The sequence below is a fragment of the Schistocerca gregaria genome, chromosome 7 (genome assembly GCF_023897955.1).
Source record: "Schistocerca gregaria isolate iqSchGreg1 chromosome 7, iqSchGreg1.2, whole genome shotgun sequence".
NCBI lineage: Eukaryota > Metazoa > Arthropoda > Insecta > Orthoptera > Acrididae > Schistocerca > Schistocerca gregaria.
Window position 1 is genome coordinate 331,170,029 of NC_064926.1, and position 17,410 is coordinate 331,187,438.

Consider the following 17,410-nt stretch of genomic DNA (forward strand, 5'->3'; position numbering starts at 1 on the left):
AGAGAGAGAGAGAGAGAGAGAGTGTTCAGAATCGGGATTTAGCTACCAGGGGAGTGGAGTAGTTTAGAGAGAACAAACACACTAGGTTTCAGTTAAGAATAACGTGGTCAACCTAGACCTGGACAGAGTTGAAAGTTCAGGAAGAAAACGAGCGTTAAGAGTAAACCGACCACCACTTGGCCTCTGATAGGTGTCCAATCTGTGAACGCATGCCCTTCGCAAATGAACAGGTTTTTGAATGACGCCAGGAATAGAACCAACCTGTTAGAGAGTTCACGAAATGACGGTCGTGAGTTGTACCGTGTGTAACAATGTATGTACGTTTAATAGAATAGATGAAATACGAAAATTCATTCCTTTATGTAAGGACCATGACCAGTTTCAGCTACAGTAGCGGGCTATTCGACATCCAACGTGGGATAAAGGCCTCGCCTAGACTATCCATGCATCCTGTAAGCAAACTACTCGTATGCATGTTTTTTTACATGTTTTCTTCATAGTATGGGCAGCAACCCTGCTTTTGTGATTTGTTTTCGTATTTAAAGTCCATGTCTCATTGCCATGATTAGAAACGGGAGATACACATCGATTGTAAACTGTCATTTTTAGATGCATCTGACTCTTGATTTTAAACCTGTGTTTAGTTTCCCTAAAACACTAAACGCCATTTTTCTCTCTATCTGTATTAAACTGCCTTAAACACCGTAAGTTAGGTCTGTGACTGCATTGTTATTCTGTACAAGTTTTGGTTCACTTTACTGTATTGTCTTACTGTAATTGGCTTCAAGCATACTTTCAGACTGTCAGGTTGTTCCATTTGTTGTTGAATTTTTAACTGCGGTAGAGATGAAGGTACATTGTGATTAGTAAAATCGTGGTTGTTCAGAGACCTTCCACTAACATGTATTCCGTCTTCCCTCTTCAGTTTGGAAATACGAAAAGACACTCTCGTCCTTCTGGGAATAGTCTTGATGATGCAGGATTTCCTCACTAGACTCCAACTTCAGTTCTAAATTTCTCATACTTCTGACGAAGCCGTATAGAAGCTGTAGCACTAACGCCGATTTGCTTTTTGATTTTGAAACATATTGTGTGTTTGAAAATTACGATTTACCTCGAAGAAAACGATCTATTGACGCAGAGTCAACACAGATTCAGAAAATATCCTTCTTGTGAAACGGAACTAGCTCTTTATTCTCATGAAGTAATGAGTGCCATTGCCTGGGGATCTCAAAGCCATTCCACATTTTTATATTTCCAAAAGGCTTTCGACACAGTCCATGGCAAGCGGCTTGTAATAAAATTGCGTGCCCGTCGCAAGTTGTGCGATAGGATTCTTGATAGTTCACAGTTCGTAAGTCATCGAGTAAAAGTGATATCTGGTGTTCTCCAAGGAAGTGTTAAAAGACCTCTGTTCTTCCCGATCAGACCTCTTAGATTGTTTTCAGATATTGTGGTTTTCTGTCTAGTTAAGTTAGCAGAAGACAAAAACCAATTGCAAAATTATTTAGACAAGATATCTGCATGGTGAGAAACGTGACAATTGTCTCTAAATAACGAGAAGTATGGGCTCATCGACGAGAATACTAAAAGAAATAGGTTACATTTAGGTTACACAAATATAAAAGCTTTCAGTTCAACTAAATACCTAGGAATTACAATTACGAGCAACTGAAATTGGAACGATCACATAGATAATGTTGTTGAGAAAGCGAATCAGAGAGTTAGTTTTAATGACAAAATACTGAGAAGATGCAACAGGTCTACGAAGAAGACTGCACTACACAACGCTTGGCCGTCTTCTATTGGAATGTTGCTGCGCGGTGTGGAATGCGTACCAGATAGGTTTGGCGGAGGATATCGAAAAAGTTCAAAGAAGTAGAGCTCATTTCGTATAGGTAAGAGAGAGTCCCATATATGATATGCGAGTTGGGGTGGCAATAATTAAACCAAAGGCGTTTTTCATTGCGACGAGTTCCTTTCCATGAAATTTCAACCCGAATGCGAAAATATTTTGTTGACGATAAGAGAAATCGGAGCTCGCACGGGAAGATTTAAGTGTTAGTTTTCTCCGCGCGCAGTTCGAGTGTGGAACGGTAGAGAAATAATGTGAAAGTGGTTCGATGAACCCTCTACGTGGCACGTAAGTGGGAAATTCAGAGTGGTCGTGCGCATGGAGACGTAGACTGGCCATTAGTACGGGTTAGGTTGAAATAGTCAAAAGTTCATCTATGAATCCCAGATAAAGCGGAAATTAACATTCGTCGTTCCATTGCATAATTAGGTAGGGCCTACATGATTTCACATTAGCCCATTGCACTGCATTCACTTCTTTTTTTCTTCTTTCCTTCTTCTATGTGTCTTGTCATGCGAAGTAGAACTGTTGGAACATTTTGCTAGTTTTGAGGCAATGCTTTGCTCTTCAGACAGTCAGCGAATAGGAAGTTCGTTTTTTTTTTTTTTACTGCTTTGCCTCCAGCTTCAGTCGCTTATAATGAAACGCCATAATTTTCTGGTCTCTCTCTCTCTCTCTCTCTCTCTCTCTCTCTCTCTCTCTCTCTCTCTCTCTCTCTCTCTCTCTTATTTATGTACCGAAGGCTGTTCGTGCGCCTCATGTGACATAACCGTAATATCATTATTTTCATTACTCACTAACTGAATAATACACGTGTGTACTTGTAACACTCGTCCCCTTTTTTAATGTTTTAATAGCTAAATCAGGATCTGGTAACAAATTAGAAAAAGAGAAATACACTAGTAGAACTAATAATAGTTCGTGTTTAGAGGTAGGGCCGAAGTGGCACACTCTTCCGGATCAACAGTTGTTACAATTACTAGTCATTCAGGACTCGCTGCAAGGGGGATTGGTGCGTAGTGGAAGAGTTCGGCGAAAAAGATTGAAACCACGAGATACGAGGGGCATTCAATAAGTAATGCAATACATTTTTCTCAGATAATTCCAGTTGGAAAAAATGCGGAATTTGTTGTGGGACAACGTGGAATATTCCCACATCAGTCCTTATAGTTACGTTGAATTTACGATAGGTCGCGGCGCTATACGTGGCGTTCAAAATGGCGTCTGTAACGAAGGTGGGTTCCAGGCAGAGAGCTGTCATTGAATTCCTTTTGGCGGAAAACCAGAGCATGGCAAATATTCATACGCGCTTGCAGAATGTCTACGGAGACCTGGTAGTGAACAAAAACACGGTTAATCTTCGGGCGAGGCTTCTGTCATTATGGCAACAAGGCCGTGCAGACCTGTGCGGTCTTCCGCGTACCGGGCGGCCGCACACGTGTGTGCTACCCTCAGGAAATTGAAGAAACTACGTCAAGGTGTTAGTCGACACAGAAATGCAAACTAACTGCTTCTCCTCATGACAACGCAAGACCTGACCCAAGTCTGCGCATCCGAGAGAAGCATACGAAACTTCATTGGACTGTTCTTCCTCGTCCGCCCGGATCTCGCATCTTCCGACTCCAATGAGAGATTCAGTCCACGGGAAGCAGTACGTGGATGATGGGGTTGTTGATGCAGCAAGGCGTTGGTTCAGACGTCGACCGGTGGAGTGGTACAACGCTGGCATACAGCCTCTCCTAGTAAAGTGCGTTAAGGCCGTCGCATTGAACGGAGATAGTTTTGTGGCCAAAAGAGTGGAGAATAATATGGTGTATTGGAAACCTGAACAAAACCAAACTGCTTTTTTAAAAAGTGTATTTCATTACTTATCGAACGCCCTTCGTATTATGTCATCTTGCAATTATGTGCTCCCAATGAACTGATTCAATAACCGCATTTGAGTTCACTTACAAAATCTGAAAACAAAACAGGTTGTATCTATATGATTAACAAGTGTTAAATATAAATATGCTGTGGCACCAAAATACCAGTGTAGCTATGTAATAGTGTTTGTTGGGTGACGTGTAGTAACCTGAAGCACAGGGGAGGTGTGGAAGCATAGTTTGTCTATCCGGTTACGGACCGGCTGACTTGCTAGAGTGCAGTCAGCACGCGGTGGCGCATGCACCGAGACACGTGAACGGTGGCTCCCACGTGCGGTGCTGGCTCGTATAACATTTCGCAGGTTACCGAAATAGCGGTAGGCGGTCGCTGCCAGCAACTGGGGGCGCCCAGTATGCGTCTTCGCAGCTGGCAACACTTGGCTCAGAAAATCAATAGCAGCTGTGCCCAAGGCGACAGGCCTCGAAAGAAAATGAGCCCCGAAGGAACAGTTAAGACATGTTGAGCATTACTATTTTAGCACCAATACTACATCATTGACCCTTCGTGACGCATAACATCTGTATTACAGGATGTTTCAAAAAGAATCGCCTGATTTCAAAACTCCATATTTATTTCCAGAATGAGATTTTCACTCTGCAGTGGAGTGTGCGCTGATATGAAGCTTCCTGGCAGATTAAAACTGTGTGCCCGACCGAGACTCGAACTCGGGACCGTTGCCTTTCGCGGGCAAGTGCTCTACAAACTGAGCTACCGAAGCACGACTTTCGCCCGGTACTCACAGCTTTACTTCTGCCAGTATCCGTCTCCTACCTTCCAAACTTTACAGAAGCTCTCCTGCGAACCTTGCAGAACTAGCACTCCTGAAAGAAAGGATATTGCGGAGACATGGCTTAGCCACAGCCTGGGGGATGTTTCCAGAATGAGATTTTCACTCTGCAGCGGAGTGTGCGCTGATATGGAACTTCCTGGCAGATTAAAACTGTCTCGGTCGGGCACACAGTGTCTCGGACGGGCTTCGGTAGCTCAGATGGTAGAGCACTTGCCCGCGAAAGGCAAAGGTCCCGAGTTCGAGTCTCGGTCGGGCACACAGTTTTAATCTACCAGGAAGTTTCATATCAGCGCACACTCACTGTGGAAACATCCCCCAGGCTGTGGCTACGCCATGTCTCCGCAACATCCTTTCTTCCAGGAATGCTAGTGCTGCAAGATTCGCAGGAGAGCTCCTGTGAAGTTTGGAATGTAAGAGACGAGGTACTGGCGGAAGTCAAACTTCGAGCGAGTCGTGAGTCGTGCTTGGGTAGCTGTGGTGGTAGAGTACTTGACTAGGAAAGGCAAAGGTCTGGAATCGAGTCTCGGTCCAGCACACAGTTTTAATCTGATAGGTAGTTTCTATCAGCACACACACACACACACACACACACACACACACACACACACACACACACACACACACACCGCTGTAGAGTGAAAATTCAGGAAATTATCCTGTGTTACACTTGTAGTTTGCTATGGGGTGCTCAAAAAGTCTCTCCGCAGTGCCGTATGATTGTTAGCCGCGCTAGCCGTATGATTGTGGGTCCCATATTTTTCAACGAACCAATAAACGCGCAATGATACTATAGTGATATTCTGTACCCAGTCATAGGAGAACTTGTGTTAAGTGAAATACTGAACGGTTATTTTCAACAAGAGGGTGCAACCGCGCATGCAGTTTCAATATCACTGCTCGCTGATGGTTTTTAGTGATCGCATAATTTCTTAGGGACTTTGACCTCTACGATCGGCTGACCTAACACCACCTGACTTTTTCTTCTGGGTGCAGCGAAAGCAACTGTCTATAAAAACCATCCAAAATCCATCGGTGAATTGAAAACTGAATTAACCACTTTCGTTGCTTCTGTTACAAAAGAAATGTTACAGTTTGTGTTTGGAAACATGATTAGACGAATTGAATTGTGTATTAAACAACAGGAGGGACTCTTTCAATAATTAACGTGAAAATTTGTAAGTAAAAATGAATATTCAATAAACTGATAACTTGTATGTCACTGAGTTTCATTTCGGTATATTCATTGCGGTGAGACTTCTTGAACACCCCGTACAATATCTCGCATTTTTTCGAGACTCTTAGTTTTAATGTTCTCCTTAAGTAAGAGGAGATTCTCGGAAACTATATTTTGGCATACATGACACGAAGTAAAATCTGCGCCTGTGGACGGCTGCGCTTCGGCACGCGCGAGAGTCGTGGAGAGACGGAAAGCTGGGCTACAGAGGGCCGTTGGCGGTGTTGCAGGGAGCGGGGCTGAGAGGCGGCGCCGGCGCCATGTCCCACCACAGCGACGACAACATGCTGATCGCGGGCAGCGACTCCTTCTGGGAGCCCGGCAACTACAAGCGCACCACGCGCCGCATCGAGGACGGCTACCGCCTGTGCACGGACCTGGTCGCGCTCGTGCAGGAGCGCGCCGACATCGAGAAGGCCTACGCCAAGAGCCTGCGCGGCTGGGCCAAGAAGTGGAACGAGCTCATCGAAAAGGGTCAGTAGCGACAAGTCGAAACCACTTGTGTCACCTGACACTCTTATAAAATCGTCGGAGCGTCGCAGAGATCTGTCTGGCTAAATTTACTTTGCTGCGAACAGTGAGACTCTGAAAGGGCCAGTACCTGTTGCACACGACAGCACATTTCTGTAGAGCTGCTAGACTTTGCTTTTGTCAGAGTGCCTGCGCAGACACGCCAAGTCTTAAGATTTGTCCGTAATCATCACGATTTCTAGTCTAAATTATTGTGTTACGGGAGCCCCTGCTAAAATGACGGAATTCGCTATATGATTTATTTTAATACTTCGACAACACAGTGTTTCTCGTTGCAGCAGTGTGTGAACCACTTTTGCTTGTCTGATACAATATTTTAACGTAGCCTTGGAAACTCCTTGTGTCATTAGCAATACAGAAGATAAGTTTCATTAATGCAAGAACCGTGATTGAAGTTAAGTTTTTACTTGTTTGAAAATTCCTTTCAGTGTACTTACCAATTATGCAATGTCCTTGACTGTCTTGCCCCTGGAAAAGTGATCTTGGTTCACACTCCACCAACAGTTTGCTTTAAGGTGACATTTGCGTTTTATATTTCTGAAAACGAAACTTTGAAATCTAGTTTTAAAATTCCCAGTACGCTTTCTTCTCAATCTTACTAGGGCTTAAAGGTCTAAATTTTTACAGTTCAAATGTTGTAGTCATGCTTCAAATCGAGATAGTCTTTTTTTTAAAAAATCCGGCGTCTGGTCCTCCCCTCCGCACAACTTGGCCTGTCTGTCTGTCTGTCTGTCTGTCTGCCTGATGCTGAGATGCCAGGTATTCTTCCCCAGACCCCAGTAGTATTGAACTGTGTGTTCGACACGCCCCACTTCCACCTTAGCCCACTTTCATTCGCACTCTTGGCCCTTCCACACACCTAGAATCCAAAACTACAAATTCAGAGAGAGTACACTCCACATTCCCATCTAAGGCAACAGACCTTTAGCCCACTCTCCCAATTAGGGACTGTCATTTCACACCCTGCTTGCAGCACCCTAGTTTTACATATAATCAGGTGACCGGCCTCTAACTCTGAAGTGTTTCCCTTGAGGGTACACTAATAACCCCCTACTGACCACCTCTCATCACCTGCATTTCGCCAAGATTATGTGTAGCATCACTGGTGCACCTCGCTTAAGGGGAGTTGGAGCACCCTATGCTGACAATGTTAAATTTAGTGACTTCGCTTCCCTCTATTTCAGGAAAACCGTAGTCATTGACATGAAACTTTTACAGGACGTTAAACGGTATGTTCTGAGTCTACTGAACTACAATAATTGCATTTCAGCCATTGCTTTCAGAATTACAATTTTTTAATTACAGAATTAAAATTTTGTGTACTTTTTTATACATTATCCTAAATGATTTTATTATACATAACATTATTTTCTTCTCTCAGTTCAGTAGACTTAGGATATGTATGTTATTACTCCCTGAAAATTTGGATACTCTACTCGAAGTGGTTTCTGAGATTTAGGGAAAAATGAAAAAGAAAATGCAAATTTTCAGGATCGGCTTCTAAAGTTTCAAAAGACTGTAACTCACTTAACACAAAGGTGTGTACTGGTTTTTCATCAGTTGACAGTCTGTGGAAGAAGGTGGCCCAAACTGCCTGCTTCATTTACAACACTCAGAAGCACCCTCCACCATACTATATATCATCCACTTGATTGTATTCCAACTTTTTCCTTCTTTCTGGACTCTTTAGTGGTCAACTGTGCTGCATACTCTGCTTTATTAATGCAAACATTGTCCAACTGTTGAAGTTCTCTAATTCAGTTTGCTCCAGGATTAATTCCCATATGCTGTAGCACTTTCACCCTACCAATGTTACCATCATTCAGAGTGATAACAGCATCTCTGACCCCCCCCCCCCCCCTTAGTGTCTTCATTCCAACAAAAAAAAAAATTTAGTAAGCGAGTCCATATAAGATTATTGAACGACTCATTGGGATTTTGAGTCTGACCATGCAGACACTTCTTTAGTAATTCAAAATTTGCCAGGTCTCTGTAAATAGGTTTAATGATATCCATGACTGCTGCTGAGATGGAATGTTTTATGACTGTGTGAACTGTTTGAATGCTGGTCATTGCGGTAATTGCACCATGAATCGGGTCCAGGAGGACAAAGGTGTGTACTGGTTTTTGATCAGTTGACAGTCTGTGGAAGAAGGTGGCCCATACTGCCTGCTTCATTTACAACACATCCTCAGTATTGTTTCTAACAGCCATCCCATAATAGTGCTGTAGTTCATCAATCATTTTGTCTGTCAGCCTGCCTCTTATGGTTTTACCATCAGAAAGCTTCTTGTCTCTCAAACTTTGTTTCAACTTCCTCAACCTGGTGCCCATCCTCTTCTGGACATGACCAATACAAAGACGTAATTTAACCTTCATAACACAGGAGTCCACAGCCTTCACAGAAACCATCCTTGTAACCATTGATGCCACTTCCCTATACACAAATATCCCGCACGTCCAGGGACTCACTGCAATGGAGCACTTCCTTTCACGCTGATCACCTGCCACCCTACCTAAAACCTCTTTCCTCATCACCTTAGACAGCTTCATCCTGACCCACAACTTCTTCACTTTTGAAGGCTAGACATACCAACAATTAAAGGGAACAGCCACGGGTACCAGGATGGCCCCCCTCGTATGCCAACCTATTTATGGGTCACTTACAGGAAGCCTTCTTGGTTACCCAAGCCTGCCAACCCAAAGTTTGGTACAGATTTATTGATGGCATCTTCATGATCTGAACTCACAGTGAAGAACAACTCCTGAATTCCCTCTCCAACCTCAACTCCTTTGGTTCCATCAGATTCACCTGGTCCTACTCCAAATCCCATGCCACGTTCCTTGACGTTGACCTCTATTCGTCCAATGGCCAGCTTCACACATCTGTCCACATCAAACCCACCAACAAGCAACAGTACCTCCATTATGACAGCTGCCACCCATTCCATATCAAAGGGTCCCTTCCCTACAGCCTAGGCCTTCGTGGCAAACGAATCTGCTCCAGTCCTGAATCCCTAAACCATTACACCAACAACCTGAAAACAGCTTTCACATCTCGCAACTACCCTGCCAACCTGGTACAGAAGCAAATAACCAGAGCCACTTCCTCATCCCCTCAAACACAGAACCTCTCACAGAACCACCCCAAAAGTGCCCCACTTGTGACAGGATACTTCCCGGGACTGGATCAGACTCTGAATGTGGCTCTCCAGCAGGGATACGACTTCCTAAAATCCTGCCCCGAAATGAGATCCATCCTTCATGAAATCCTCCCCACTCCACCAAGAGAGTCTTTCCGCCGTCCACCAAACCTTCGTAACCTCTTGGTTCATCCCTATGAAATCCTCAAACCACCTTCCCTACCCTCTGGCTTCTACCCTATGTAACCGCCCCCGGTGTAAAACCTGTCCTATGCACCCTCTCACCACCACCTACTGCAGTCCTGTAACCCGGAAGGGGTACACGATCAAAGGCAGAGCCACGTGTGAAATCACCCACGTGATTTACCAACTGACCTGCCTACAGTGTGACACTTTCTATGTGGGAATGACCAGCAACAAACTGTCCATTCGCATGAATGGACACAGACAGACAGTGTTTGTTGGTAATGAGGAGCACCCTGTGGCTAAACATGCCTTGGTGCATGGCCAGCACATCTTGGCACAGTGTTACACCGTCCGGATTATCTGGATACTTCCCACCAACACCAACCTATCCGAACTCCGGAGATGGGAACTTGCCCTTAAATATATCCTCTCTTCTCGTTATCCACGAGGCCTCAATCTCCGCTAATTTCAAGTTGCCGCCACTCATATCTCGCCTGTCATTCAACATCATCTTTGCCTCTGCACTTCCGCCTCGACTGACATCTCTGCCCAAACTCTTTGCCTGTAAATGTGTCTGCTTGTGTCTGTATATATATGTATGTATGGATGGATGTGTGTGTGTGTGTGTGTGTGTGTGTGTGTGTGTGTGTGTGTGTGTGTGTGTGTGTGTGTGTGTTCCTATCCTTTTTTCCCCCTAAGGTAAGTCTTTCCGCTCCCGGGATTGGAATGACTCCTTACCCTCTCCCTTAAAACCCACATCCTTTCGTCTTTCCCCTCTCCTACCCTCTTTCCTGAAGAAGCAACCGTTGGTTGCGAAAGCTAGAAATTTTGTGTGTCTGTGTTTGTGTGTTATTTTATTGTGCCTGTCTACTGGCGCTTTCCCGCTTGGTAAGTCTTGGAATATTTGTTTTTAATATATATATATATTAAAATCATTTTGTATGGAAAATTGCAAATTTTATAATGAGATAAAAATGCAAAAGTGTGACATAAGAAAATATGCTATTCCTCAATGCTCCTCATCCCACTCTCCTACGAATCCACAAACTGTGTGTTCCTTTATACAGACACATCACACCACAAGTATCAAGCACAACTAATTGTATACCCTCCCCTAAACTCAAGATATTTTATGTTCCCACCAGATACTTTGAAAGTATTCTACACTCAGTTTGTGTCCCATCACTGTAAATATTTTCCCACTCTGTCAATTAATTTGCATATTTCACCACAGTAGGTGCAATGCAGATCTTTTTTTAATACCTGGTGTATTGACCATTAACAGTTGACACACCGTTCCTTCTCCTTCACACCTTTAGAATGTTTCTCTAATCTTGGTGCTGATGTCCCCCCACCCCCAACCATGCACTGAGGGTTTTCCCCACCTAAATTAACACTGCTGGTTGACCACTAGGGCATACACTTAGGAGCACCTTCCATCCTTCCGCACAATGTAGACACTACTTGCTGCAGGTTGTGCCTAGTGGAATTTCCCTTCTTTGGTGCCAAAGGCTGGGGCATTTCCCTTGATCACGTGCCCTGGGCTGGCACATCTCCATCAGTCAGTTATACCCCACTCTCCTTGCCGTCCATCCTTCCACCATCAAGATAAGTCACACTAACTGCCACCCCCATCCATCTTACATGACTGAAGTCATATTGCAGATCTATGAAAGGTATTCAAAAGAAAAGGTATGAAACAACACTGTCATTATGACTAGAGCCGTTATTCAAGGGATCCCACTGTTACCTTGCTCCCAGAATTCCAGTGGCTGTCACAGGAGCCAGTCCTCCATGGTGCCCTTCAGTTCATTATACGAGTTGCAGCACTTCCCTTTCATGTGCATTTTTAGCAGATAAAACACATGAAAGTTGCAGGGTGATATGTCCAGTCTGAAGAGCAGATGCACAGGGTGATATGTCCAGGTTGAAGAGCAGATGCTCAGGGTGATATGTCCAGGCTGAAGAGCAGATGCTCAAGCTGCTCCCACTTTAATTAGACCATTACATTGTGTGTGACCTTGAGGACTTGTGGACATACATTACTGTGGAACAGAATCATTCCCTCTGTGAGCAGTCCAGGCTGTTTGCTCCTGATAGACTAAGTACAGGCTACAGTGTGTCTCTCAGTACATGTAACTGTTAATGGTTTTTCTCTGCTTGAGAAATTCAATGAATACCGGATCTTAGACTTTGGAAAGACTGTTAGAATCATCTTGTGTGCTGAAGGCACATCTTTTATGAAGTTTTTTTACCTTTTTGTTTGAACACTGTTTATGAGCCTCCATAGCAGTGTTCTGATAACCATGTCTGATATTGTGTAAGTTTGTGTGCAAGCTCCCGATTGTGCACCCTGTATTCTTTTGGATAATTTTATTTCAGAGGACTCGCTGGATTCACCTAGTACTGATACAGGTCCTATCTCTTGTTAACCAGCATTTGTGATTATTTTATGACCATAGACAAGCTTCTAATGTGTTTTCTAAAAATAATTAATTTTTACATAACTTCTTCCTCAAATTCACTAGAATAGTTTACTTCAGATGAAAGACTTTGTTATACTGGCGGCAGAGCCAGAAAATGTAGTTTTCTTCAAATGTGATTCAAGAATAGTACTTATGGAACTTCTGGAATTTCATTCCACAAAACCAAATTCCTTCACTATTTCAGAGACCAAATAGTTCTTTTCTATGATCCTGTTAGAGTTGAAATTTTTCAAATGTGCTGTTGAACAGTTCATTATAGAAATTGTTTTCCGTACTGTTATATACTGCAAAAAGGTGGGAATTTAAGGAGATGGGACCTGGATAAACTGACTAAACCATAGGTTGTACAGAGTTTGAGGGAGAGCATAAAGGAACAATTGACAGGAATGGGGGAAAGATATACATTAGAAGAAGAATGGTTAGTTCTGAGGGATGAAGTAGTGAAGGCAGCAGAGGATCAAGTAGGTAAAAAGAAGAGGGCTAGTAGAAATCCTTGGGTAACAGAAGAAATATTGAATTTAATTGATGAAAGGAGAAAATATAAAAATGCAGTAAATGAAGGAGGCAAAAAGGAATACAAATGTTTAAAAAATGTGATCGACAGGAAGTGCAAAATGGCTAAACAGGCATGGCTAGAGGACAAATGTATGGATGTAGAGGCTTATCTCACTAGGGGTAAGATAGATACTGCCTACAGGAAAATTAGAGAGACATTTGGAGAAAAGAGAGCCACTTGTATGAATATCAAGAGCTCAGATGGAAACCCAGTTCTAAGCAAAGAAGGGAAAGCAGAAAGGTGGACAAGGGCGATGTACTTGAGGACAATATTATGGAAATGGAAGAGGATGTAGATGAAGATGAAATGGGAGATACAATGCTGCGTGAAGAGTTTGACAGAGCACTGAAAGACCTGAGTCGAAACAAGGCCCCAGGAGTAGACAACATTCCATTAGAACTATTGACGGCCTTGGGAGAACCAGTCCTGACAAAACTCTACCATCCGGTGAGCAAGATGTATGAGACAGGCAAAATACTCTCAGATTTCAAGAAGAATGTAATAATTCCAATCCCAAAGAAAGCAGGTGTTGACAGATTTGAAAATTACCGAACTATCAGTTTAATAAGCCACAGCTGCAAAATACTAACACGAATTCTTTACAGGCGAATGGAAAAACTAGTAGAAGCCGACCTCGGGGAAGATCAGTTTGGATTCCGTAGAAATGTTGGAACACGTGAGGCAATACTGACCCTACGACTTATCTTAGAAGAAAGATTAAGGAAAGGCAAACCTACATTTCTAGCATTTGTAGACTTGGAGAAAGCTTTTGACAATGTTGACTGGAACACTCTCTTTCAAATTTTAAAGGTGGCAGGGGTAAAATGCAGGGAGCGGAAGGCTATTTACAATTTGTACAGAAACCAGATGGCAATTATTAGAGTCGAGGGGCATGAAATGGAAGCAGTGTTTGGGAAGGGAGTGGGACAAGGTTGTAGCCTCTCCCCAATGTTATTCAATCTGTATATTGAGCAAGCAGTTCTTCCTTTCCTATTGCAGTCACGAACGGAGAAGAAAGATTGTTGGTAAAGCTTACCTAAATTGTCTTTTCATTAAATAAACACAGAGGGAGGCAATGTTTTGGTTGACTGCTGTGGAAATGTATGCTTACAGAAAAGAAACAGTAAACCACACCATGACATACAATGCCCTCTTGCACCACTTGTCACTGGATTTCACTGAGGATCTCTGTAATGCTTATATGTTTATTAAATGAATCCGTAGTGAAACACACAGATTCTCTTTGGTTGTATTTCCTCTGTCAATCCTATCTGATATGGATCCCAGAGTGCCGAACAATATTAAAGTACTGGTAAAACAAGGGTTTTGTAAATTGCATCCTTCATGGATGGGCTACATGTCCTGAGGATTCTTTCAATGAATGTGTGACATCTTTTCCTTGGATTAGAGTTACATGGTCATTCCACTATAATCGCTACTTACATGTGCTTAAATATTCATGCATGTGATTATTTCCAGGCAATTGTGTAATGATACAATAATGGGTCTCTCCATTTATTTGTGCACAATAGGCTTCATTTGTTTATGTTGACTGTTGAGGGTCAACTGTTAATCCCTGCATCAAATGTCAATCTTTGACTGGTCTTCCTGCTCTGTGCTAAAATTGTCTAGAATTAAGACTTCTCAGAATAAAACAGCACCATCTGAGAAATGTCACATAGAACTTGCGACATTATCCACTAATTGATATTGTAAAAAGTGATGGTCCTATAAAACACCTTGAGGTATGTCCAAAGTTACTTTTATGTCTGAAGACGTCCCTCCTTTAGAATGAAATGCTGTATTCTGCTTTCTAGTAACTCGTAACTTTGTATGCTCCTATTTTGTTAGTTGGGCAACAGTGTGGAACTGTCTTCGACAAATTCTGGAAGCCAGGAATGTAGCATCAACTTGGGTGCTGATATCTATTGCTTTACGAGTCTCATGGGCAAACAGAACAGGCTAGCTTTTACACGATTGTTTTGTGTGGACTCAATGTTAATTTCTACTGAGGATTTTTTTGGTCTCCAGGAATGTCATAATATGCTAGGAGAAAATACGTTTCAAGCCTTTTATGCATCTATTCATGGACCTTCTTTGAAACTGAGAATGACCTGTGCTTTTTTTTCCTTTTTTTCAATCACTTGATACACTTTGCTCCTCCAGCAATGTACAATACACTGCTGTTAGAAGGGGAACGAGTTCTTTCACATACCCTATGTATAATCTTACAGGTAGTCCATCAGGTCCAGTTGCTTTTTCTCTGTTGGGCTGTTTCAGTGGATTTTCTGTTCCGCCGTCACTTATTTTGTGATGTAGCATTTTGGCATTCACGCGAGTATTGATAGGAGGATCTGCAGATTGATTGTCTCTCACTGAGCTGTTTTGGAAAACAAATTTAGTATTTTGATCTCGTCACTGTCCTCTTCTGTTTCACAGTCACAATGGCACAATGTGTGTGAACAGATTTAATGTAAGACCTAAAGTGCATTAAAGAAATTTTTGAAGGTGAAACAGATAATGGAGAAGCAATTTATTTCAAACAAATCAGAATGTCGTTACTCTTACAAATAAATAAACAAGATGCATTTCATGATCTTTGCTGGGTGTGTGTACCCTCCTCCAAATATGGAAGAAGCTGAGTAACAAGGAATGGAATCAGTGACTGGGTGCACCAATTAAAAAAGAAGAAACATATTACAGTAACAGTGAGAATTGTAGTCTGACAAATATTTATACACGTACTTGACAGATACTAGTGAACATACTGTCACAAGAATTACTTATATTACTGCATACTGGTAAAAATGAAGCAGGGAAGGGTAGAAAGGAGGAGGTGATGTAATTGGCGATTGGTAATGAGGCCATTACAGGCAGAGCAAAGGGTAGGGAAGAAAGTTGACAATGGCATTTCCTTTAAATGAGTTTGTTAAAGCACATTAAACCTAAGTCAGGATGATGATGATGATGATGATGATGATGATGATGATGATGATGATGATGATGCCACAGATTTGAAGCTAGCATCTTGCAACGGAAAGTACAGTGTTCTAATCTCTGCACCATCTCATTCAGTTCTTGTTGTGAAGTTGTAAATTGTTTGGTACCAGTGCTCATAATAAGTGATGGGTTATGTTCCAGACACCCATCAAAATACCCGACAGGGTAACTTGTTCTGGTCACCATTCCAAAGACTTGTTTTGCTGGAGCTCTCCATGGCCAGCCTATCCTTTGCAGATCTCTTCATTTTTCTGTAATTGTTGCAACCACATTCTCTTTGCTGTAGTGAAGCATTGGTCTTTCTCTTAAATGTATACAATGCCCCCACCACCACTACTTTTGTTAACCAAGTAACAGTGCCTTGATGCCTCACAGGTCAGTGCGTCTCATAGCAACATATCGTTTCCTTTAGTTAAGTTGTGGCATAAAGTTCTTTTCTTTCCATTTTGGTTCAATACCCTCATAATTAGCTACCTGATTTACCATCTAATCTCCAGTATTCTTCTGTAGCAGCACATTTCAAAAACCTTATTCTCGTCTGGTCTGTACTATTTATTGTCCATGTTTTGCCTCCATCTGAGGACGCACACTCACAAATACTTCAGAAAAAATTATGAACACTTCTGTTTGTTGGAAGTTAACATATATCTCTCTTTAAAACTCCCTATTCTTCCTATTGCCAGTGTACATTTTATATCCTCTTTTTCTGCCATCATAAGTTATTTTGCTGCTCTAATAACAGAAACATGTCTACTAATTTTAGTGGCTTAATTCATATTCTGATGCTTTCCCCTTCATCTGATATAATTTGGTTACGTTTCATTACCCTGGTTTTACTTTTGTTGTTGTTGATTTTAAAACCTTCAGAGACAAGGACATTGTCAGAATTTTCCCTGGGAAGTGTGATAGTACCAGTCTTGTTTTCTATACACACAAAAGATCTAACACATGGGGGTGAGCAGTAACCTGTGACAGTTTGCTGATGATGCTGTAGTGTATGGGAAAGTGTTTTCGTTGAGTGACTATAGGAGTGTACAGGTTGACTTGGACTGAATTTCAATATGGTATCGGTACTGGCTTGTTCTAAATGCGTAGAAATTTATGGCCATTCAGATGAGTGGGGAAAACAATCCTGATGCTGCCAGGTTTGGAGAGGATGTAAAATGCAGAATGGTTGTAGCAAGGAAAAATGTTACTGAAAAAAAGAGCAAATTCTTAACAATGAATATTAATTTAAGTGTTATGAAGTCTTTTCTGGAGGTATATTGTCTGGAGTCGTATCTTTATGTGGATGTGAAATATGGTTGATGAAAAAATCCATACAAGAAGAGAATAAACCCTTTTGAAATGTGGTGCTACAGAGGATTGCTGAAGATTAGATAGACTGGTTGAATAACTAATAAGGTAGTATGGAACCAAATTTGATAGAGAAAAGCTGTGGTACAATGTGACTAGAAAGGGATTGTCAGTTTAGTAATGAAAGGAAGTGTGAGCTGTTAAAATTCTGTAGAGAGAGACAAAGACTTGAATACAATAAGCAGGTTCAGATGGATGCAGGTTATAGTAATGACACCGATGAAGGGGGGTGCTCAGGATTGACTAATGTGGAGAGCTGCATCAAACCTGTCTTCAGAATAAAGACTGCAACAGTATCTTATTTATCCAATGGTTTTGTAATTCACCCTTCAGCACCTTGCTTCTTT

The 17,410-nt window shown here is 42.2% G+C and overlaps 1 protein-coding gene across 15 annotated transcripts in view; it reads left to right on the plus strand.

Annotated features, from left to right (window-relative positions):
- The window catches only part of LOC126281513 (protein kinase C and casein kinase substrate in neurons protein 1), a 525,973-nt gene that overhangs the window by 474,229 nt on the left and 34,334 nt on the right, over positions 1 to 17,410 (plus strand). For all 15 annotated transcript variants that reach the window (XM_049980549.1, XM_049980551.1, XM_049980537.1 and 12 more), the window contains exon 2: positions 6,036 to 6,279. In XM_049980549.1, coding sequence (XP_049836506.1) covers positions 6,066 to 6,279 — 214 coding nt within the window. In that variant the 5' untranslated portion in view covers positions 6,036 to 6,065. The remainder of the gene's footprint in view (positions 1 to 6,035; positions 6,280 to 17,410) is intronic.